The 25,996-nt window shown below is 43.2% G+C and overlaps 1 protein-coding gene across 4 annotated transcripts in view; it reads right to left on the bottom strand.

Moving 5' to 3' along the window:
* The window catches only part of ADAMTS17 (ADAM metallopeptidase with thrombospondin type 1 motif 17), a 251,693-nt gene that overhangs the window by 105,988 nt on the left and 119,709 nt on the right, over positions 1–25,996 (bottom strand). For all 4 annotated transcript variants that reach the window (XM_067555596.1, XM_067555598.1, XM_067555597.1 and 1 more), the window contains 4 exons: positions 14,905–15,006; positions 12,666–12,811; positions 9,032–9,198; positions 1,426–1,553 (listed from right to left, as the gene is read on the bottom strand). In XM_067555596.1, the coding sequence (XP_067411697.1) occupies positions 1,426–1,553; positions 9,032–9,198; positions 12,666–12,811; positions 14,905–15,006 (543 nt within the window). The remainder of the gene's footprint in view (positions 1–1,425; positions 1,554–9,031; positions 9,199–12,665; positions 12,812–14,904; positions 15,007–25,996) is intronic.

Raw genomic sequence — 25,996 nt, 5'->3', positions numbered from 1 at the left:
AAGAATCAGGCTGGTATGCAGTACTACGCTGTATCTGCATGACTTCCAGCTGCTTTCGTGTTTTTCACACACTCAGTTTTCATTTAAAAATAAATAAATAAATAAAAAACCACCACACTAAATCCTTAGCTTTTATGGTTGTGAGAAAATGTGAATTGAGTGTAACCAATGCAGTGACAACCACCTGACTTTGCAAACAGCCTGAAACAACAGCTCCAAAAGATGGGAGTCGCCCCAATCATTTCAGTGAATCCTAACTCAAACGTCCAATGAAGACACCTGAAAAGTCAACACAGTTACCTATTCCACTGCTCATCAAAGCACGTAGGACAGGAGACAAAGGATCAAACTACGAGATTCTACATCATCTGCTCTGACAGCTCATTCTGGTGCCACAATGAGTGGGGCTTGAGACACACCGCCACTCACTGCCCAAGGACATTGGCAGGGCATCTAACTCACCAAGAGGAAGTCAAGTCTGAAGAACCCAGCAGAGCATGGATGATCATATTTTGAACATCCTTACAACCTACTCAAGGTGGCATCTCATTTTGGTGCCTCAAGTGGGTGGAGCTTATTTCCTGGGCAGCATTTTGAAGAATACCACTACCCTTCCCCCATCCAATTTCAATTCCTGATGCTCAGTGCAAGGCAGGGGTGGATGGGCATGTTAAGGACACAGCCAGTGAGTTCAAGCCCGGCCGAATCGTGCTGGATGGGAGAAGTGAGCTTTTCCACCATTCCCACCCAGAGCCTGCAGTAGCTAGCCACACGCTGGCTATGTGGGTCAGCTGCTCTCAAAGCACAGGATGGGGCTGAAAATTGCTCCTCTCAGCCTTCTGCACTCAGCACAGTTTCTTCACAGGGATGCACGTTGATCTGGGCCATGCTCCAGCCCAGTGCCTACAGGTCTGTGCTTGCAACTGTTTGAGGCTTTATAAACAATTTGCTTTGTAAAACCATCGTGTTATTTCTAGAAATGCTGAAAAGAGTTTTGATGCCAATAACCTAAGACATATACAATGATCTAGGGGCCATTTCAATCCAGCAAGGGGCATTTAGGATTCTTCCAATGAGCAGTCAAAATAAATGCAGGAGTTAAACAGACCAGATGACCCACAAGTGGTCCCTTCAAACCCAACCAATCTGATGACTAGACAGGACAGCATCACATCCTAAAACATCTCCAGCTGTTCAGTGACATGGTCTTATGTCTCGGGCACTTACCATGGCTCTTTAAACAAAACATATGGCTATGAAACTCTTGCAATTGTATTTGTGAAACAGAATCACAGTTATTTCACAGGCAGTCTAAGAGCTGCCCTCAGCAATGCTACCTAATCATAAACAACCTACACAGCTCAGAGCAGCCCAGGAAAATACATATGCTTGAAGAAAAAAAAAACCAATAGAAAGTTACTCCACCTGGCACTTGCCATGTACGCAGAGGTCAGTCTCATAAGGCCCACATGGAGTACCATCAAGAACTCTGTCTGCCATGAGCACGGGGGACTCCTTCCCCAGAGGAGAGCAGAAGAGTTCACACGGCTTATCTGAAAAAATACACAAAACCGGGCAACTTCATTCAGGAGTAACAGTGGCATTTAGACAGAGCACCCTAACATCTTATGGAACAAGATGCATGAATATAGTATGTATGCAACATGGACTCTACACAATGACACAAACAAGTACATGTTTATCGATAACAGTAAGTGGATTTGGATTCTAACTGTCTCAGCTTTAAGGATGTTTGACCTAGCGTTTCCATCCAAGCCCATCATTCTACCACTCAGAAGATGCACTGTTTATCCGAAGATGCAGAACGGGTTAAAGAGCGAGAGGTGAGGGAGACTGAATCATTGGCGATACTTGTCCCTTTAGACCTGAATGAGGAACTTTACTAATTTCTCCTCTTCTTTTTGTGAACTGAGTTTATATTTTTCACTGCATCATTTGAATGAGCAAGCCCTTGGTCTCTAGAATGTGGACAAGCAGCATCTTGTGAACATTTCATTCACAAAGTTCAAGCTGTGTAGACTACTTCTGAATGGACACTTTGGCTATGGGGATTTGTTTCTGTTTCTTGACGGAGTGTAACTCTTGAAAACAGGTTTCCAGTGAGAACATTTGTGTTGATCAATTTAAAACTCACTTTGCACAAATATTCACTAAAATTTGCTTAAGCTTCCGTTCGTGGTTCCTGCGAACTTTGCTGCCTGCAAACTAGCTTGCTAGAAAGCAAACACAAAATCTCAAACATATATTGTTGGAAAAGATTTGAATTATTTTCCCATTCTAGTAATATTATATTATATTATATTATATTATATTATAGATTTAGACATTCCTTTGGAAGGAACAGTGTGCAACTACAGGAATAATGGACTAAAAGGCTTCTTAAAAGATTCAGAACAAACCACATCATTAACAGCAGTAGCTGCAAAATTGTGCTAGTAACAGATACTGAGATGTTTTGATTTGCAGAACTCACTCCTGCTCTCTGCTGCACTCTGACTGTATCAAAGGGTATGTCTATACTGCAACCACTTGGTGAGATGGCAGCTTGAGCCGACATACCTGAGCTAGGTTTAATCTAGTTAGCTCGGGTCCTGGAATAATGAAGCTGCAGTGGGAGCTTCATCACAGGGTAGGCCTGCAGGTAATTCTTTAGGGTTCCAAGTGGGTTTGTCCAGCCCATGCAGAAGCTTGAGCTGCCAGAGTTTCCCTGTTCTGGGACCCAATCTAGCAAAAGTAAAGCCAGCTGGGGTACATCAGTTCAAGCTGCAATCACGCCCTGTGACTGCAGTATAGACAGACAGACAGACAGACAGAACCTACTGATGTTGTGATGTCGGTGTGGACCTATACCTCAAACTCTGCATCCTCCCAAGAGCTCGGTGGTGTTGAATTTAAACACGGGGCCAGGTTCTCTGATACACTACGGCCATTTGTGCCGGTCACTTCCTGCTCTAAATTCCCCCTGAATCAAGAACTTGCCTCTCTGCAGTCCATTCTCTACTATGTCTGAGCAGAGCTTTAACACAATGGAGAATCAGGGCTGGCTAGAGGCTGCTTCTGGTTTGTTTCCATTCAAATGCTCAAGAAACCTTCTGCACATGGAAGCTTGGAACCAGAGGAGTCTCCATGCAAAGGAGAAGACACAGAAGACCACAGTTTGGAGTTTTTTAAATGCTTAAAACAAACCTGTCAGTACTCCAAGAAAGCCAAGCCAACCTGCACCCTGCCGGGCTGTCTTGCGTTGGGGAGATCATAGGCGTGTCCTAACAGTGCTCACAGTCTTTGCTTCCCCCCCCCCAACAACTCGCCAAAATCAATAGCTGGATTTTGATTATTGTTTTTGGGGAAAGCTGTCCTTAAAGTCTATGAGTCTGAGTCTATGAGAGGACTGGCCTTCACACTGGAGTGCCAGTCTGGCTGTTTCTGGACAGCCTCTGCTCCCGCTGCAGCTGTGAACAACTCCACGTGCCTGCTCTGCAACGTGGCGGGTGATGTTTCTAATTAACAGCCTTAGGTCAACCGAGCAGTCCTCTTCGTTGTGTAGTAAGAAAAACCAGTGTACGTTAGGAAACACACTGCAGGCTGTGGGTCTGATCAGACGCTCCCCTGAGCCCTAGTAAAGCAGGAATAACTCTGCTCAAGTCAGCCGAGATCTTTTGTTTTTTAGCTTGTCCCTCCTTAATTCTCCATCAGACCCAAGAAGGTCAATATCCCTCCCCTTTTGCTGCATGCAGCTCCCTCTGGTGTTTGCCAACACCTCGGGGAATGCAGGTCAGAGCGGGGCTCTCAAGCGCATGAGGTTCATCCACTCTCTCTTTTACGTGGGGTATCCAGAGCACTCACAGCTCCTGCTGGCCCAGAGAAGTGCCCTAGCTGATTTCTGGCTGCTGCTACAGCCAGATTGATGTGGCACCTGCAGCAATAAAGGCACGAGGATCATAAAAAAATGTTAGCTCAGCACGTGGTGTAAATGGATCCAGTATTCTGAATGTTATTCTGCAAATAATCCCTAAGAGAAGTCCTTGTCTTCTCGGGGAGAGCTGTGAGGCTGGCTCCATCAACGGGAATAGAATTCCTGCAAGGAGGAAGCGTCTCTTTAAAAAAAAAAATAGAGCACGCCCTTCCTATAAGTGTGTTATGGGAGCCAAGGAATTCACAAATTATGGCCATGGCACCATTATGAATGGGGCAGTTATGATGGATTTCAGTGAAGTCAGCAGCCAAAGCACAGGCACTGTACAACTCAGAAGTAGCCTTCACAACAGAGCCTTTTTATTAAGGAACCTTTGAGGAATGCCGAGTTGCAGTTTCATAGGCTGCAATTACTCCCGGCATGTGTTATTTTGCTCTCTTGAAAAGAGCTGGTGAAATGTTCTAAATGGTTTATGGATGACCGCCGCTTCCACAGAAGGAAAATAGGTTTTTTTTTAATATAAATATATTTTGTAAATAACTCAAGGGTTCTCCTGTTATCTCATTACTCCCAGTTAAACTGGAGACAGGCTGCCCTGCAGACGAGAGCTTCACCAGGGATTCCATAGGAAGTCATGTTAGTGATTCAGTAGGTGACATTCTTTCTTCTGCATTAGCACTCAAATTGTTCTCCAGCACAGCATCAGGGCTTAGGGTAATCAGCTAGCAAGTGTGAAAAATCAGGACGGGGGTGGGGTTTGGGGCAATAGACGCCTCTATAAGACAAAGCCCCGAATATTGGGACTGTCCCTATAAAATTGAGACACTTCGTCACCCTATCTGGGGTGCTGCCTGTTATAGGAAACAAATCTGAGGATCTGACTGTAACACCAACCATTAGTCAGTTGATACTGGAACCCATGTCAGCTAACCGAGGGCAGGAAATAAAGTTCAGTCTCTCACCAGTGCTCCCGTGTGTCACACCCATTATTACACTGAACACCTGTGATCAGTCAAGAACACATGGCTCTTTTCACAAAGGTTGCTATTTTTTTCCACGTTCTGTCCTAAGCTGCTTTGTGATGTTACCATGCCTGGAGCAAACAGGTGCCAGGTTTCACTCTAGAGTTGGTTGCCTTCACTGAGGGTAGAAACAGTTCCTGTATATATGGTTTGTAACGCAATTTGGAATCCGTTCAGATGAACGTAACTGTGGTTTTTACTGCTTCTGCACTATATCCCTGTATTTTTGGGGCTCTTTCAGCTTCGCTTTTTAAACTACAAATTATAAAGGACTGTGGGCCAAGTTCATTCCTGCTGTAACTTCACTGAAAGCAACAGAGTTAAACCAGGGACCACTTTGTCCCTGTGCATTAAGCACTGAGTGAGTAAAAAGGGCAAGGAATCTTGTTATTTGTACGTAGCACATGATGGGCGCTTCCTCAACGAAGAAGTCGAGAGGGAGTAACTACCTGCAATGCCAGTATGTTAAGCACCTTAATAGTTAAGACCAATGCTAAGAGAAAACTTCCCGTAAGCGTGCAACATTCACGAGAATGGGAGGTTCACAGACAAGCCATTTGCAGAGGGACCCTGCCAAGAGCAGAAGGGTTTGGACTGCATGATGCAGGACAGCTGATGGGAACTGGATTATTCTGGTTGGAAGAGGGAAATGGAAGTGGTGGATGGCCAAGAAGGGCGGTAAACCGCACCGTGAAATTGTTAAGCAGGTTCTCACTTCTGCAAGACACTAAAGGAGGCAAGTTGTATGTGTATCAGAGGGGGAAGAAGTGAAGGGCCACGGCTGCTGGACCAATATTTTAGCAATGTGGAGGTGGGAGGAGGACTGAGCTAAGGAAGAGGCAGGGTGCTGTGGTAGAGTGATAGTAGACAATAATGGGGACATGTAAATCGGCTTCCTGGGTGCCAAAATAATAATAGTAAGGGTGGGCAAGCTCCTGGAGGGAACTGGGGATGAGCCACTGAGAGGGATTTAAGTAGAAGGTCCTGCAAACCAAACTACAAGAGAGAGTCAGTTGAAGAAAAGTACTTCTGGGGCTGAGTTCTTAGAGTGACTGTAATATCTGAACCATTATCTGGTCCAGGTCTAAGGCAAAAAGGTTCAAACCTGAACGATCTTCTGAAAAACTGGATGTATGCAAAAGAATTGTTAGGCTTTAATGATACTGAAGTGCAGGTTATGTATTTGCTTGTTTTTAGGAACAAGTGAGGCCTATAAAAGTGGGATGGGCTCCATCTACACAGACAGGGCATGAATACACTAGTAATTGAGAGCTCTATTTGTGGGGGTGGCGGAGATTAAACTAGCAGACAAGGAAGAGGGAAACACCAAGAAGCCATACTTCAACCAGCAAAAAGGAAGGAACAGCTAAAATAAACAGAGAGGAGGGCAAGGAGGAGAGAGTGTTGTTCTGTAAGAGAGATGGTCTAAACCTGTACAGGAAGACTCAGGAACTGTGCCCTCCGGGTGTCAAGAGCTTTCAGCACAGCAGTGAGAAACCAAACCAAAATTCCTAGGAGGCCTGAGTTAACAAGTACAGGTGGGAGGACATGTCTTGTTGAACCTTTTAGGCACAGACAGAGTGACATCTGGCGATTTGCATGCCAGAACGCTATAGAAATGGAGAAGGTACTGAACAGCAGAGAGAGAGAGCAGAATGAAGAGGGACTGGAGCATTTCTGGCTTGTTTAGGAATGATTTTAGAGTCAAATGCAAGAGCAATTGAAGGGAAAAGAACAGACAGATGCTACAGGCCTGATCCAAGCCCCACTAGAGAATCCAACTGATTTTAATGTGCAGTGGACTGGGACCTACAGGAATTAAGGTGAGAGAGCAAGAAATAAACAAACTCTCAAAGACAGGAACAGGAGAACCAGGATAGGATTAGGGGATACCCAGAGGTTAGACAAGTAAGTTGTAAGAGAAACTACTGAAGAGGATCACTTCTTACTCAGAGCGGTGGGGATGCGCTTCGAGAGGAATTCTTCCATAGTCCCTGCCCTGAAAAATCCGTAGCTAGGGCCCGATTCTGCAAAGCGCTGAGTGTTCTTCAGGGGGATCGGCGCCTCCTGCAAGATCAGGATTCCAACTAGCCAGTACAGCTTTGGAAACCCGCAAACAGCACCTGCCGTTCCCCCACTGATTAGAGGGCTTGCAATCCACTGCAACTGCTGGCAATCCTCCAGCCTCCTTCGGTGTTTGCTTGAGGGTGGGCTCGGCAGTCACAGGTCTCATTTTCAAGTGGTGATATCCAGAAGTACCTATTTCCCACCCCCGTTCCTCCCCATCACCTGTTTTTCTTGTCTTCTTTTGTGAGAAGAGGGGACTTGCAATACGTTTCTGATGCATGACAAAGTTAATATAATTGGGCAGCTTTCCGCTAGAAAAGGGTTTTAAAAATCAATTAAATAAATGGCTCCAGGTGAGACCTTCAAAAACATCAAGTGGCGTTACGTGCCCAAATCCCAGGGAATTTCAATAGTTTTTGGGCATCTAGCTCAGTCAGAATCATTGAAAAACGCCTGCCTACCTGTGCAATCCTTTTCAAACAAAGCCCATTGGGCCTGGGCGTGAGCCTCTCTTACTTACGTAAAGGAAATAAAGTGCAGAAATTGTATGTTATTCACTATGGGCCAAACCAAGTCCTGGTGTAAAATGTTTTTAATTCCTTTGGAACTGCTGCCACCTGAGCTGGCTGGGGTCCGTAGTGAACAACACAGCACACTTCTGCAGACGTTTTTGCACATATAACGCTATATGCTGGGATAACGCCAAGGGAGTTTGCTGCTGTTGGCTTTGATGAGAAATGAGCCAACGCTGAACTATGCGAACTGATGTCCAACGTTAACCTTTCCTACCCACTATTGTCCCCTCAGGTGTGCTGTGGGAGAGGCCTGGCTTTCAGCTGAGGGCCTGCTGTCACAGAAGCGGCTCAGCGACATTGCTTTCTGCTCGGGACACTGTTTGGGGAGATGGGCAAGGCAGGCCAAATTCGCACAAGCCTCTCTTCTCCTGGTGGCACAGCAAGCAGTGCAGGTTAAATTTATACTCCTGGAGCACCGTGCATCAGACCTGATTTGTTGGGTGCTAACATCTGAAGGGAACAGAAGCTGCCAGATGTGTAAGGGCACATACATCTACACAGCAGCTGGAGGTGTAATGTCCAGCTTGGTTAGTCTTGATCAAACTAATGCACTAAAGATAACTGTGTGGCTGTAGCCCAGGCTAACCGCCCAAGTACATACCCAGGGTCTCGGATGGGACTGTACTCAGAGGGCTAGCTGAGGCTACACTGCTATTTTTAGCATGCTAACGCAGTCAAAACTAGTTAATCTATGTGTACCCGAGCTGGAAATAACCAGCTGCAGTACAGACATACACCAAGTATCGATCAAAACCCCTGCTCTGCACCATGTAAGCATGACCCTGAAATGATCAGCCCACCCGAATGTGGCCTTGTACGTTTATTAGCAGATGGTTATAAAAGGGGCCTGTTTCTCTGGAAATCAGCTTAGTGCAATCTCATCTTTCATATCTCCCAACCATCTCAGAATGACTTTTCAAGTCCACCGAAGCAAGTATCAAGACCTAGCCAAGGACAATTGTTTAAGAACCATGACATTTAAATACAAGTAGACATATAAACATGCTGAAGTGGGCAAGGAATCATGGAAGTTACATCCCTAGGTGAATCCTCCTCCTTCCTTTCAGTTCCAAATTTTGTTTCTATTTCCTCATGTTAAAAAATGAACAGAAAGCTCTAATTCCCATTGTACCCGACTGTTCAAATGGGGACATTTTAATTAATACCATAACCTCACCCAGTCTCTACAGTGCTGTGGTTACACCCCAAGGATGGCTGTAGAACTGGCCTGCCTGACAGATCTTGTTGAGAGGCTAAAAATAAGGCAGACGAGACGGTCATGAGAATTAGGAATTCCCTTTAATCCACCCAGTGGGGATTACACTGTAGCTATCTCTGCTGACAAACAGAGGCCAAGCATGCTCAATTGATATTGGCTGAAAAACTACACAGAAAAAGTGGTGAGGAACTATATAGAAAGTTGGTGAATTTACCATCAATGATGACAGCCATCAAGAGGCTTTTCTTCTTGTTGGTATATCTGTCATGAGACTGGCACTGCTGGTCTCTGAAGCTAGGCGCACCTTTACGGCAAGGTAAATTTTCACAAACTGTGTGCTCCACACTGGCTCCCCGGCAGTTCTTGCCACCCGGCCCAGGTCTATAGCGGGGAAGACAGACCAGTTATCAGGTGGGAGAGAGACAGGTGTTCACAGATACATCATTGCATATCCTTCCCTGTCCCAGGCAACTAATCTAATCTGATAGATGGTGTCATTCCCGCTCTGAGAGCCCAATGGCACACTTACTTACAGCCCTCAGATAGTCAAGCAACTCCCACTGAAGGCGACACAAGCCCTGAGAGCGCACCTGAAGACAGAATTTAGCTCTATGCTGCCCATTTAACTAACTTATCAGAAACAGACATTTGGGAACACTACTAAAGCCAGGTCTTTGGCGATAAGGGCTCTGCAGGCATAAATATAACACTGTCCACGTGGTATGAGTTTTGGACGAGATGTAAAACCAAAGATGCTAGCTAGCCCCGGGATGGTCATTAAATAGCCCACACGTAGGCTCATGGGCTCGCTCACCAAACTGGGGAAAATGATGAACCACACCCAAATCAGTTCTTAGCCCATGTCGCAGTGTGATGCTTCCCAGGGGTATCCAGGGTTGTAAGGCACCTCTCTACCACCTGCCCTTAGCCTGAGGGAGTCTTGTCTGTGCTGGCTGTAGATCAGCTCCCAGAACCCACCAGCCAATCCAAGCACTGCCTTCCAGGCCTCCTCAGGTCTTGCGGTCTCTCTCTATGGGGTAGTGATAGGCACACACCAACTCCCTCTGATGTGCTCAGCCCCTGTTCTATTGAACACTCACAGAGCTCTCAGATCCTCTACTTCCAAAGACGTAGTACACACCAGCTTGCAACATTCAACTCAGGATCACCACCAACTCAGGACCACCACCACACAGCACTTACACACACACATATATACATGGTGAAAATACCGGGGGAAAAAATGGTTACGCATAAAACAAAATCATAATATGCTTGCTAGAGTCTGAACTTAATTAATAAGGCATTCCCCTGTTTCCTACAAGATAACTGAGCCCAAGTCCTTTTCCCAGGTTTTTCAACCAACTTGGCTGAGATCCCTTCTCAGGAGATCAAGACCACTGACAACTTGTCCAGGCAGACTGAAGGAACAACCAGGGGTTCATCTGCACCCCAGACATAGTATCAAAAGTTCATTGTCTTACTCCTAAACTGGATAACCCCTGCTGCTGCTTCTGTTTTTTACTGCAGCCCCCACAATCTACTGATTAGCATTTTTCCAGACTGTAAAAGGGCATCTCTTGAGAATGTATGCCAATGGGCATACAATACTAATATCCACATGACCAGCCAGAATGAAATAAGCAACTCTTCCCCCTGCTTGACAGGAGTATGTGGATCATCTTTTGGTGACCTGCCTTAACTCACAGAACTAGAGAACATAATTTTTAATATAAATACATAACTCTTCACATATTTTCCATACCTACACCTCACGATGATTATCCTGACCAGTGTGACACAGGCTTTCACTAGAGTCCTTCCTGACAATCTCTGGCAGACTAGTACGTAGATACCAGACCCAGGGGATCCCTGTAACCCTTATATAACCCCTGTGCCCTCTGTCAGGTGGCTCAAAGAGGTCCCGGGTCAAACTCAGGGCTCCATTTGTTGTCCAAACAGAAAAGAGGAAACCGTGGAGTGACAACAGAAAGCATCTGCCCTGCTCCCCAGCATAGGTCATGGGCCTGAACCTAGGGAATTCTCCCATAACTGGAACTGGGGCTTTTAGGACTCTGGTACTCCACTCTGCCCTTTTAGGTGGCATAAAGGGGCTGGAGTAGAGATAAACATCATTCCATGACTCTAATTCAGCCTCTGTTTTTGATCCCTCCTTCTCCCTTCACATCCACACAAAGACACTTCAACCTTTGGACAAGAATGCAAGGCGGCAGAGTTCTAAAATTAAAACGTGCAGACTGGGTAACAATGCCCTACTAACCTTGCAATCATTCATAGGTAATTCATGCAAACAGTCATGGAAATTGGAGAGGGCAAAAGCCAAATCAAGCAAGTAAAGCAACTGGTTTAAGAATATTGAGTGTCCCGCTGGCTCAAATGTCAGCTGGCAGGAATACAAATTCCAATATGGAAAAAAAAATCATAGAACATACATACATAAATACAAACATACGTGTGTGTGTGTGTGTAAATAAAAATCAAATCCTTTATATTTGGACAGCAAATAAACCAGCTGCAGAAGGACACAGGATGCAGCTAGGAATATAATGTGAAAAAAGATCACGTGTACCCCAGCCAAGAATTACATGAGCAAAAGAATTTGAAAATCAATGTGCAGTCTTGGAGGCAGCAACTCCTGTAATTTAATGAGTGAGACAACAAATGGATTTAGGTTTGGTCTGCAGTATGGTTAAGGAGAGTTTCAAAGCAGCTTCAACTGATAACAAAGAAGCCACATTGGTCTTTTGTACAATAAAAAGGGAGCTCGTAAAGTCAAGCCTGCATTTTACAGAAATGCAATCGCAGCTTCACTTATTGTCTCTCTCTCCACAATCTCAGGTTTTGTTAAAAAAAAAGAAAAAGCCAGCTTCTAGCTGTTCTGCTTGTGAAGAAACCTTCTAAAACAGGAACCGGCTGTAACTGACGCAGAATTGACTCTGCCGACAATAGCTACGTGAACTGCCCCACTCCTCCCAGTCAGTGGTTATGATTCAGATGCCCAGCGATGATCATTTAAATGGCAACCCTGAAATTGTTCCATCCCTCACATAAGTAAGGAAAGGAAGGGTCACAGATCTGCACCTAGGTGATGGCTCATTCTGGTGCCCCAAGTGGCTGGTGTTTAAGAGATACCATCACTTCTGTATCTCCCTGATTCAAGGAGGTGACAAGTCCCAAGCACAATAGCAGAGGCCACAGAGATATTCAAGCCCCAAGGAGGGAAGTCAAGAGGTACATACCATAATATTATGAATATCTGCCCTTCCCCTAGTCTGACCCCTGCATTCCAAAATCCTGAAGAACTTTACAAAGGGGGCTAAGTATCACAGTGACCATTCTATAGATGGGGGAACAAACATTTGCCCCTCCCCTCGGCCCATCCAATCTCCACTCCTCTCCCAGCAGAGACCCTGGTCTGTGTGGAGAGGTTCTGCACGGTCAGATGCTGGGACACCAGCTCAGCCCTGACCCAGCCTGTGCACTGATCAAGAGGAAATACAATTTCATTTTCATTCCAAAAAGCATCTCATTGATGTTATGCCTGTGTTTGACTTGGGACAATAGGATGCCTGAGATGGTATCCCCGCACCCATTTCAAGCTGACTCTACTGTATCTCATTTGCTTCCGAAGTCTCTCCACTGATTGTGTTTTGGTTTTACTTATTAAGACCCTTGACATTTGTGATCACAGAGAAACAGCAACTCCTCTCTCCCGCAGTGCTCAGTGTTTAATTGCCCATCCAATGCCTGATCCTTTATTGCCACCCTTGCAGCAGCATTTCCCAATATTCTGCATGTTAAAGCGTCATCGGGACAGGACGACTTACGGGGGGTTGTCGCATTTCCGCTGTCTGAATCGGGCTCCGGTACCACAAGTCCTGCTGCACATGCTCCATTGACTCCACATGCTCCAGTCTCCATCAACGTGCTCAGGAATGGGAGTTTTACTGACGCATTCCCCAGCTCGGCACCACTGAAACACAATGATGTTAGCACAGCACAGCACAAAGACGCCGATCCTGCAAACATTTATGCATGGTGTTAACAGGACTATTTCCCAAGCGTACAATCACGCATGCGTGTGAGTGTTTGGCGCTTCAGGGCTAAGGAAAGCAGGACACTCTGGTTGTGGCTGGAAAAAAGGAAGTGAAGTGTGGAAATCTGAGCTTTGTCTTCAACCAATGTAAACCAAAATGGAGTTTTGGCATTGCTAATAATGACTGCAGGATGGAGCCCTCTGTTGTAACTTGCACAATAACACAGACAATTACTCAAATAATCCATAGATTCATAGATTCCAAGGCCAGAAGGGACCATTGTGATCATTTAGTCTGGCCTCCTGTAGAACGGGCCAGAGAACTTCCTCAACATAATTCCTAGAGTGGATCTTTTATAATCTTTTAATCATTCTCAGAGTTCTCCTCCGAACCCTTGAATTGGGGCCACCAGAACTGGACACAGTATTTCAGTTGCAGTCACACCACTTCCAGAGATAAAATAAACTTCTCTACTTCTAGTTGAGATTTTTCGATTTATGCATCCAAGGATCTCATTGGCCCTTGTGGCCACAGCATCAAATGGGGAGCTCATGGTCAGCTGACTGTCCAACACAAACCCCAAATTTTTTTCAGTCACTTTTTCCGAGGATACAGTCCCCTATTGTGTAAATATGGGCTATAGTCTTTGTTCCCACATGCATACATTTAGTGGTATTAAAATGTATGCTATTTGCTTGTGCCCAGTTTACCAGGATATCCAGAATGCTGTGTATTAGTGACCTATCCTCTTCATTATTTACCACTCCCCCAATTTTTGTGTCATCTGCACATTTTATCAACTTTTATTCAAGTACTAGGACTTAATCCACATGCTCTGAAGAAAGTGAGTTCAAGAAATTATATCCAAACAAAATATCTTCATTACAATGGTTCCTACTACACATAAATCATTGAAACAGTCTGGGCCTAACTCAGTTACACTCCTACATAATCCTATTGATTCCAACAGGGTTACATTGGGTTGTAAATAAGGTCTGAATTTGGCCCACTTAATCGATGTGGGAGGCAATACAGTAAATATGTCTAAGCAAGCCACAGAAAGTGTACACAATTGAGACTCATTTGGAGCTAATGTACTCAGCAAAAGCACATGGACTAAAATTCTTTCTGTCTCCTGCATTTAACAGTAAGTACCAAAGAATTTATGTATCTTTCACATTCCATCAGAGAAAATATACTTTGTTTCCAGCTTTCACAAGAACTCCCTGAATTAATCTCCCTTAACATATAGCATAAAGTGAAATTTCAAGTCGAAAATCTACTGACAGTTAATGCTCCAGCATGGAAGTCAGGTATTTGGGTAATACTGACATGCAATAGAGACCTGTTAATACAGGTGTTTATTTTCTTTTCCATTAACCATTTTCTCCACCGCACTGAACTGTGGAAAATCCAAATATGCACTAGCCATCTGGCTAAATCTGCAGGGCCCACTAAATCGAGAAATATTCCTAGGCCGAGATCTTAAGAATAAAACCTAACTGAATTAGAACTCATATATGAGCCATCCTACATAACTGCATAATTTTATTGGCATTACTCTTGTCCTTCCTCCTCCTCCTCCCACAAGTTGTCTGCTTCAACCTGCTTGTTACATCATGTCTCCAGTTTAGGGCCAGACTGTGCTACTCTAACTCACACTGAAAAGTAACTTACTCTTCCAACAGTCGCATTGAAATCAATGGAACTGAGGAGTAAGATATTACACAACACGAGTTTCGGGTGGCCCTTAGACTGTAAACTCTTCAGGGGAGGGACTACCTTTCCTTCTGTATTTGTAGCTAGCACAGAGAGGCCCTGATTTCTGTTGGGATCTCCAGAGCTAACATAATACACATAAAAGAGGAGAAAAAGAATTTAATGCCAACTAATCCAACAGTTAATCCAGCGGTGTGTATAAATCAATCAGAACAAAACATGGGTTTATAGTAAATATTTAACGTCCTGGAAATGTTAGTTCACAGACAATGTAATAAAAAGCAAAATTGCTGTGGAGTATCTGGATTACCTTGTCTGCACCACATTCTGTGCCATCAAGAGGGGGATCCAGCTTGGTTTTACAAGACGTGTCTCCTTCCACCAGGCACCACAGCCCAGCACACATCAAATGCTGCAATCACAAGGTGGAGAAGTGCAGTTATTACTTCTGGAGATGTCAAATGTCATTATGGGATATACTGTAAAGTTCATTCAGTCTCTCTCATGTGAATCCAGAAGCATCTGGATGCTTTTTGATCAATTATTTTTTAAGGAGAAATTAATACTAACTGGCGGGGCTGGAAACATGAAAGAGATCAGTGGATGCCGTAGCCTGAAAAATGTGCATTGTTTAAATACATTTCTTTTCATAGGAATAAATCAGGTACACTAAACGAGGAATGTACAAGGGAAGAATAAGCCAGCACATTGCTATACTAGTCGAGCTCCTTGCATGGCTGGATTAGTGAGTCACTTAACTGTTTTTAATAACATACAAATAAATAGAACATCGGCAATCCCTGCTGAGCTTCTACCTCGCCAATATCAGCTAACAAGTTCCCTAATGTTTCATGGTACAAGTGGGTTTTCACAGGAGAGCTGAATGAGGACAGAGTTGCAGTCTTACGGTCTATGTTGGAGAGAGTGGTCCATGCAGTATGGGAGAAATCATGAAGGCAGTTGTGTGAGAAATGGACACATGGGCAATGGTTGGCAGGAGCAATGTGATAAGACACAAAAGCAGACAAGCAGGGAAGGGCAGACACATGAAGGTCCGTGACAGTGAGAAGAAGCATCTTGACTCTGATGTGTGAGAGGAGGAGGAATGTCAGAGATGTGAGAGAAACAATAGAAAAAGGGCTAGAGCGACATTGCATCTTGCCACCAGACTCGAAATGCACTCTGGATACCATGAACACTACCCACTGCTTTTGTCTGATCAATGGATGTTACTCCTGGGATACTTAATTTTCATTATGCTTGCGTGAGCTCTCATGCCGATAAAGTTTTCTGAATTTGAGAAAAAAATCCAAGAAACAAAGATCTTTCACGTTTTCCGAAACGTCCACCCCTGTTCTGCATCCTGTGTAAGTGGAGGATTTGAACAGAATGTTATATGTTTGCACAGAAAATAAATAAAAAAGTAAAAGCTGTATTTCTGTCTACTATTGTTCACATTTCAGCGTAATGGTAAAAAGATGAGAAGCTTGACTCTATTGCCAGCTGGTCTTGTTGAGATTTATTGCACCTCATTAAATTGTTTGAGTCAACACACTTTAATCTTATGATTCTTCTACAACATAACGTAAGCGTGTGCACACACACGTCAGTACGTATATACCAAATATGTTTGCACAGCACAGGGCATGATAAACGGAAGGGAGAAATCCTGCCAGAAAGGGTGAGGAGGTTGAAAGCACTGAAATAAACTGGTTATCATAGCAGTTTCTACATCCTGTTTTAGGATTTTGCACTATTTAAAGCAAAAGAACATTTAAGAAAGCTACAAGCAGAGCTTGGTAACAATTGTATTTGCATGGATGCTCTTGTTAAATAACAGCCACTCAAAAAGCTTTCAGGACATCCATGTCCCCTTGAATGGGCTCCTGTGAAGCAGCGAATGGAGTGAAGATTTCTGCTATTTGATCCGAATTATCACTAATTATCACTTTTTCCAAAGCTCTTAAATTACTTTGCAAACCTCAGTTAACCCTCATGACACCTTATACAGTAGCAATGTATTAGCCACATTCTATGAATGGGTACACGGCGGCATGGAAAAGTTAACTCACTTGCCAGATGACACACAGCAAGTCAAGAATAGAACGTGGGAATTCCAATCCCAGTCCCTGTGCTAGACAACACTTCCTCCCTGCTGGGCTTGCACACGATTAGAAATTGTGTGGATTAGCTGTCCTATTTCGTTGTCAGAAAGTGACACATTGCTTGCTAGCAATGAAACCTTTACACCGACTAAAGTATTTTCCTTTAAATCTAAGATACCATATTGAATGAACATATCTGATTGTAATAGGGTTTTATATGGTACACAGGCAGCTAGAGCACTGCTGAGTTATACAGACCTATAGGTCACACTTTATATAAAGGTTTTACTTATCACTGGTTATTAAAAAATTGATAAATGATTAATAGATGTATTAGTATGTTACAGACATTAGTTACAGATTATTATAAGCACAACAGTCGAAGGTGTTTGTATATATACACTTACAAGCCATGGCTTTAAGCAACCTATTGACCTGTTGAACTTTATAAACTATACCAATTGATTAGTCATTTATTAAAACAACTATTAATCATTTATCAACCCTTTATAAACAGAACCTAAGTGACTGATTTTACAAACAAGAATTCATTGTCCCAACAGGCTCGCTGTTCTGCCTCAATGACTGTGGGCTGGGATGTTACCAGAACAGTATCTGTGACTGTCTGTTCCAAACACCGTAGGGTAAGACAGCTACCCCACAGCGAAATGAAGGGCAGGTGGCGAATTGAGGGAGGCAGACAGACCAGCATTATTTTAATTTTGGTAGGCTTCGGCCCTTCTCCAAACTTGGGGAGCTCACTGTACATAAGGTACATCTACACATCACACTCCTTTCGGCGGGGTGTAGAAGACATTCACAGCTCATCCAACTAGCACAGCAGTGTAGACAGTGAGACACTGCTTGGCTGAGTAGCGGAAAGGGACATCTGAATCCTGTGGGTATGCACCCTATACATCTCTCTACACACCCAAGCCAGGCCTTGCCTGTCTACAAACTGCTTTTCTTTTTTTTTTTTTAAATCAGCGTAGTACCCTGCTGCCTCTGCGCTGCCCGCATCTTTCCCCACCACAAGGAAAGGCTCCAGCAGTGGGCAAAGGCTCTGGCAGAGGAGACAGTGGAGAAAGGCTCAACAGCTGCTTCCAGAGCCTTTCCCCACTACCTTTCCCCTGCCAAAGCCTTTCATTGACACACACCACAGTGCGGACACAGCCTGCTTCTCACTGCAGTGTGTAGATACACGTACCCTGCATGCCGACACAAGTGGTGTTCAGTGCAGATGTACCCATAGAGTCACAGCTTTTTAAGGCCAGAAGGGATCACTGCGTTCATCTAGGTTGCATAACACAGGCCTGAGAATTTCATGCAGCAAGTGATTCATGCAGCAAGACCATAACTTCTGGTTTAGCTACAGTGTATCTTTTGGAAAGACATCCAGTCTCGATTTTAAAGATTTCACGTGATGGATAATCCACCACATCTCTAGTTAAATCGTTTCAAGGGTTAATTATGCTCACTATTAAAAAATTGCGCCTTGTTTCTAGTCTTGCATTTGCCTAGCTTCAATTCCAGCCATTGGATCATAGAGTCTATATAATTTATATAAATCCTGCCCGTAGATGTACAATTGTGCACATGACCACTGCAAAGCTTAAAAGCTTGTTAGTGCCATGTCATGTGTCTAATATACCACAAAGATACCTGGATAAAGATTAAATCGTAAGTTGTGGTGCTCTGTCCTGTTAATAGTTCATTTCAAGAGAGATCATAGATTGTCTTCAGCTAAAATATAACCCAAAACAAAAAAATTTTCATTAAAGAGTCATTAGCATTCAGTGCTGCTGGTGACAATTAAAGTGAGAAATGGCAGGACTTGATAAGGAAAGTTGTTTGTCTATTTGTGTGGCAATTTAGAGCACAGACTGACATGGACAATAGTACAGCAAAATTGCTGTACTACAGTTAAATTGTAAATTCAGCATTTGGCACTGGGAAGCAAGGCTCTGTCTGTGATGAATAGTTTTCCCTACACCTTCTTAGAATGGGAAACTCTTAAAGCTGGTTGGGAATTTTCCAACAAAATGGTTTTTCAGTGGAAAACGTCAAGTTGTCAAAACTGAAACTGGTCCCAAGAAAGTGACCATTTCAAGAAGTTTCTGGATTTGAAAAATTCTACAAAACAGTTTTGAAACTGTCAAAACATCTTTTTGATTTGAAATTTTACTTAGTTTATACTAAAAAAAAATTGTAATTTTTTTAAAAAGTTGAAATAAAAACAAAAACATTTCAAAGTGACTGAAATGCAACATTTTGATTGAGGCGAGCTGAAAAAAAAGTGGATGATAAATTCACGAACATTTTTGAGATTTCTATTTTTCACCCCATTTGAGGTTGGGAAAAATTAAAATCTCAAAAACTCAAGTGGGACAAGACAACTATTTCCTTCATAGCACTAAAAACTACAGCCAAAGGATGTGCATGTGACAGACTTTTCAGAAGCTTCAGGGCTGAGGAGATGACCCAGCAACAAGTGAATTACACTGATTATTACTGGTGTTAGAGTGACAACCAGTTGAGATTGGGGCCTCATTATGCTAGGTGCTGTACGTACACTTAGCACAAGACAGTTCCTGTCCCAAAGAGTTTACAATCTAGACAAAGGGTGGATAAAGGAAGTATTATCCCCATTTTACAGATGGGAAATGAAGGCAGAGAAATTAAATGACTTGTCAAAGGTTGCATGCACTGGGAGTCTGTGACAGAGGTGGAAATTGTACCCAGATCTCCCAAGTTCAGGACCTTAAGCCATAAAACCATCCTCCCTGAGCACTGAATGTTAAGGTGAGAATGGAGACAGCTCTCAAGAGATCCATATAGCAGGTTACATATGGTTCTTCCCATCTCAGGCTTGGTTCTCTATCACTTTCTTAGTGAGGACCACTTCTGGAGAGGTTACCTCGTGTAGACCACGCCCATTGGTCAGCACAGAATATCAACGTACTCAATACCTGCCAGGAAGCACTTACAACCTCACATGACGGGCCCCTAATGACATGAAGTAATTTCCAAAAATTGTGAACTGATCACGGTGCATGTGGTTCTTCTTCCCATTCAGAAATAATTCTGTGGAAATCGCTAACCCTTCTGCATTTTCTTGGATTAGGAAAGACAGGAAGGATTCCATTCTCTAGAGAACTAATCTGCTCCAGCTGCCTAGTGTACACTGGAAACGACAACCTCATATTTCTGGCATCAGAGTTAAACACTGAGAAACTGATTTTGTCATCACCAAGAAGGGATTATGGAGAAGGAGTAAGAAAGAATAAATATCCGTAATGAAGGGCAACAAGAGAAAACTATAGAATGTACCCAGGGAGAACTGCTTTTAAATACATTAGTTTTCAATGGGGCATCACAGCGCTCGAACTTTCCTCATGGTTTTGGTTTAGCATATAGCTGACGTTAAGCTGTGCTGCACTCGTGTGCTGAATTCCAATTAAACACAAAACAATCCTGTAATCAGACGTTTACTACCCGCACAGCCATTTACATCTTCAAGGTGCTGTGCAGACTCTCTCTAAGCCTCTCCACACAGCTCTCAGGTAGGAACTAACCTCCCCATTTCACAGCTGACAAAACAGGGGCAGAGAAGTTTCAAAATTTTTTTTAATCAGAGCTTCTAATTTGGGGTAACTCATTTCTGCCACCTCCAGACCGGTAACACGAGGAGTTGAGTGTCTGCATCTGACGCTGATGTCAGTCAGTTTTTGATGCTCTTGAGCACGTCCAGCTCCAGGTCCTAGATGTCAAAAACTGCAAACACAAAAGGAGAAGCACCCAAAATTGGAGGCCACTTTTGAAAATCTGGGCCTAAGTGGATTGTCAATGGAAAAGGTGGGATAAACACCTTAGTGGCTCTCTCCAAGTATTTCCATAGAGCTGATATTGAAAAGAGACCAGCAGTAGGTCCAATATAGGGCAACTGGACCAAAAATCACAAATGAGAGAGGTTATTCCAGCAGTTCTGAGTGAAGACTGAGGAAGAGTTGTATGCTCTCTCTTTCTGCACCCTTCTAACAATAGGCTCCTGCTGAGTTTGTATTTCTGAACACCAAAACATTGGTGATTTTTATACGTGAATGAGCAAGAATGGATCCCTTTTATTCCGAGCTAGAAAGGCACCAGTGATGGACCTTCACAGATGTATGAAAGTGAATCACAAAGAGGACATGCATCCCACTTGATGAAGAGCAATCACAGAATCTCTCTGACATATCAGAAAAAGATCCTAAGAAAGAAACATGGTAATTTTCACTATCCAAGGATTATTTATTTCTCCAGTACATTTCAAATGTCATTTTTGCTTATACAGTGCCCGGTTCTGATAACCAAGCCTATAGCTGATTTTTCTCTCATTCTAGTTTTACACCACTGTAACGCCATTGATTTCAATTACTATAATATTGATTTACACCTGTGTGAGTGAGTGGAGAATCACCAAACATTCAGAAAGTGTACCAAATAAAAGAGATTAATTCAAGAAGAAATAATCCTTGAGTTAACTGCTTTCAAGTGCTATCATTTCAGTCGCAGAAATGCCTGAATTTTTTTCAACACTCTTTTTTCCTAGACTTTTTAATGCTGTTTATCAGAGGAAACATAACAAATCAAATGCTGCGAACATGAAGGGGATCATGCTGAGCTGGGTCTTCTGCTTTTGATGACTTTACATGTATTTATCTGGCTAACAACATGTGGATGCCATATGAAATATATCGGGCTCTATGGATACATGGAGTGATACCAAGGACTAACTCAGTTCCCAGCAACCAAAACTGAATCATAAAAACAGTTCCCATGAGAGCTGCTCTTTCTTTTAGAGAGAAAAGAGGGAAAAAATCCACCAGGTCTTAAAACAGTGACTACATGGCCACGCCACACTCTCTGCATAAATATTTGGCTGCTTCTAAGTCTCAATTCCAAGATATGAATGAAACTAACTAGCTTTAATCTTCAATCAAGTCGCTTTTTAAGAGCAGTAATTCTACAGAGCAACACGAGAAGCCCAGTGCTCTTCATTATAACAACACATCAGCAACTGTAGTTACGGTGTTCCAAAGGCCTCCACACAACTTGAGGTGTCCAGGACTGAGAGTCGCCGAGCTATGCCAGTGGGAGGGAGTCTTTTGTGTGGTAGCTGAGTGTCAGCTCCCTGACACCGCCAGCCCTTCAGCCACTCAAGCACTCTTTCCTGGACTCTGCTAGCCCCTACTTTGCATCACAGGTAAACACTATGTGTACCCCCATCCCCAAACTCCTCAGAAGCGTCCCCCTGTGATGTCCAGCCCCTGTCACTGCACACTCACAATAATCACCAGGTTCACTACTCCCAAGGGAATAGCGCACACACAACAGCTTGCTTGATTCATCTGAACAGCAGCTCTGGTACAACAATGCAGCACTGTAATCTATTTATAGTAAGAACAACTATAAGTTTATGAACAAAGGTAAAGGTTGAAGAGGAGCAAGAACAACAGGTTACAAATAAAACAAAGTATAATACGCTTCTACTGGACTAGACTTAACATTAACAGGCTAACCTCATCTAAAGCAACTTTTCATAGACTAAGGTCAGAAGGGACCACCGTGATCATCTAGGCTGACCACTGCTCATTGTGGGCAAGCTCTTTCTTGCATCATTGCAACCAAGGGTGGTTGAGATCCTGTATCCATGAGTATAACCACACCACCAGGTTAACCCTTTGAGTGCAGAATAAAAGAGAGGTCCTTATGCCTTCCTCTTATAAATCCCAAAGTACATTGTTCCTGACTTCCAGAGTCAAGATGATTCCCTGTAGTTTCCTTCCTGGGGTGCTGGTTCCAAGGTGACTCCCCATACTCCTGGTTGTTTCATATGTCCCTGTAAACCTGTTTTTTCTGTTGACTTGCCCATGTAAATGGAGTCTCCTTTGTGATGGCTTTACAATGCTTATTTACCTATGAACCAAGGCAGGTGACTCCACGTTCCTTTTTTCCAACAAAACCAACTTGCCACCTATGCCTGAGAACCAGATTCTAAAATGTATTTTCAATATATACATGCAGCTTTTTAAATATCACCCCTCCATATAACACACAACTATGAGGATCAAAGTGACATAACTTTCCATTACACACCTCACACAACCCTTTTGAAAGCAGTGTGTTAGGTGTATAGTGAGTTGAGTTGTTATTACAGAACAATGAACCCTTTGCCAGTTGGCAAGAAGAGGTACTTAGGGTCACAAGCTGCCAGCAAGCCCTACAACTGCCAGAGTGGAAGAGAGGTCCTGCACCATTCCCAAGCTGATACAGAAGGATCTTTTGCCAAGTGGGGCATCTCCTGTTATAGTAAAATTCTACTCTAGGGAATTTACAAAAGCTGCCATAGGACGGAATTTGGGACACAGTTGGGGATCTTCTACAACATTCAATTTAAAAGTATCTTCTTTACATAGGGTTTCTTTCCATCACATGCTCCTCCCCCATTCTTGTTAAGACAAGGGTGAGCCAGTGGATTTAGTGTACGCAGACTTTCAGAAACCCTTTGACAAGGTTCCTCTTCAAACTCCTGGCCTACATTGACCTGGCGATTCGGCGGCAGTCGATGGGAGTTACGCAAGCTACACAGAGTAGCTTGCATAACTTCCATCGACTGCTGTGCTTCCCTTCTGCGTGGTGTCTTCAGTGCACTGCGCTACTTGAGGGGGTGGTTTTACTCAGTCGACTTCCTGATCGATCAAGCGGGTCTACACTGACCGCTCAATAGATCTAGAAAGATCGATCTGGCGGCGGCAACTTTTCCGCTGTCAGTATAGATATACCCAAAGGCTCTTATGCAAAGTAAATAGTCATGGGATAAGAGGGAAGGTCCCCTCATGGATCAGTAACTGATTAAAAGATAGGAGACAAAGGGTAGGAATAAATGGTCAGTTTTCAGAATTGAGAGACCTAATAATCTCGTCTCCCAGAGGTTTGTATTGGGACCAATACGTTCAACATATTCATAAGTGATCTAGAAAAAGTGAGGTGGTAAAATTTGCAGATGCTACAAAATTACTCAAGACAGTTACGTTCAAAGCAGACTGTAAAGAGTTATAAAAGGATCTCACAAAACTGGGTGACTGGGTAACAAAATGGCAGATGAAAATCAATGCTGATAAATGCAAAGTAATGCACACTGGAAAAATAATCCCAACTAGACATACAAAATGATGGGATCTCAATTAATTGTTACCATTGAAGAAAGAGATCTCGGAGTTATTGTGGGTAGTTCTCCGAAAACATCTGCACAATGTACAGCAGCAGTCAAAAAAGCTAGCTGAATGTTAGGAATCATTAGGAAAGGGATCAAGAACAAGACAGAAAATATCATAATGCCTCTATATAAATCCCTGGTACACCAATATCTTGAACACTGTGTGCAAATCTGGTTGCCTCATTTCAAAAAAGATATATTGCAATTGGAAAAGGTACAGAGAAGGGCAACTAAATGATTAGGGGTATGGAACAGCTTCCACATGAGGAGAGATTAAAAAGTCTGGGACTCATCAACTTGGAAAAGAGATGATTAAGGGAGAATATGATGGCGATCTATAAAATCTTGACTGGTGTGGAGAAAGTGAATAAGGAAATGTTATTTACTCCTTCACATAACACAAGAACTAGGGTCACCCAATGAAATTAATAGGTAGCAGGTTTAAAACAAAGAAAAGGAAGTATTTCTTCACACAATTCAAGACACACAACAGGATACACAAGAGACTGACATGTGCAGAAAGCGGTGAAGACTCAGCATGGAAATTGATAATGGAATGGCTAGCTAAAGGAAAGTTGTGTTTTAAAGTGTGCAAAGGATGAGAGTGAGTGCTTGGCAAATGAGGAATTAGAGACTTCGTCAAGCACAGAGGGAAGGAATGAAAGAAGGAGTAAAGATTATTTTCGAGGAACATTTGTTTCCATTACTGGAGACCTTGAGGTGAGGAAAGAGATGAAAAAAGCAATATCAATAATTTTACTGAGTTGCAGTGTTTTTAATGCAAATTAATATACTCATGTACCATACAGACTATTTTATTGCAAGGAGCTAATTCTATTCTATGTCTTACACACCAGAGGTGAATGTAATAAAATCAAAACATAGGAAGATAGCTTTCAGTCTCCTTACTACTAATTTTATGGCTAGGAAGCTGTACCTGTACTTTAGATCACACATAAGAGACGCACTCAGGCTTCATAGAACCACAGACATTAAAGATGAAAAAAACCTCATCCATCTCCTTGCCAATACAGAATTCTTTTCACACCAGACATGTTCTTGTGCTTTGTCAAGTCTATTTTTCCATGTCTTAAGTCAGAGGACATGCAAAAATACTGCCATGATTTGTTTAGAGAGGTAAAACATGCTATGTCTCTCTAAAGCAGTGGTTCTTAACCTTTCCAAACTACTGTACCCCTGAAGCCTGAGTCCCACCCCCACGGGGCTGAGGCATGTAACTTAGTTTCATTGCGCCCCTGTGGCTCCAGGCAATTACCTTTCTTGCCACCCCCAATACCAGCTCTGCACTTGCGACCCCTCTAAAACTCCAGGTTAAGAAACACTGCTCTAAAGAAATTATCCATTGTTGAATGCAGTATAGTTACCACCATGTCGGTCCCAGGATATTAGAGACACAAGGTGGGTAAGGTAATATCTTTTATTGGACCAACTTCTGTTGCTAAAAGAGACAAGTTGGCTTGTATGTTTAGAAAACTTGTGTCTCTCGCAAACAGAAGTTGGTCCAATAAAAGTAATTACCTCACCCACCTTATATCGCTGAAGAAATCATGGCAGTATCTTTACCAGGTCAGAATCTGGAGAACGAACCAACCTGGCACAAGACCAAGGAACACAGTGATTAATTGAATGTAATGGTGGATGATTTCTGTGTTTTTCTACCAACTTTGTGTGTGTTAAAGAGGCTGCAGATAATCAACCAATCTCAAAACTATAATGGCTGACCTAGGATACATAATCACAGCCCATGAGAATAGTCCAGTTTATAAGCACATACGCTCTATGCTATGGCTGAAAGAAGGGTTATTAGTCCCATAACTATGATGTCTCAGTCCTTCAAAATCCACACTCTGCAGGTTCTCTGTGGCCAGAGCCATAACACGGCCATTCTAGGGTAAGGTCGGAAGCTAAAGGCATGAGCTATGCTTTACAGGAGCCTGTATCCTGTGCAGAATAAACCTGCCAATGGCACAGCCTGGGCAAAGGGCAGTAGGTAGGTCCCACAGCCAACCTGAAGGGCT

This window comes from Emydura macquarii, unplaced genomic scaffold, assembly GCF_026122565.2.
Source record: "Emydura macquarii macquarii isolate MOO-44397 ecotype Brisbane River unplaced genomic scaffold, CSIRO-AGI_Emac_v2 contig_1644, whole genome shotgun sequence".
In the NCBI taxonomy this organism is placed as follows: domain Eukaryota; kingdom Metazoa; phylum Chordata; order Testudines; family Chelidae; genus Emydura; species Emydura macquarii.
The sequence above is the reverse complement of the archived record's forward strand: the minus strand, read 5'-3'. Positions and strand labels throughout refer to the sequence as shown.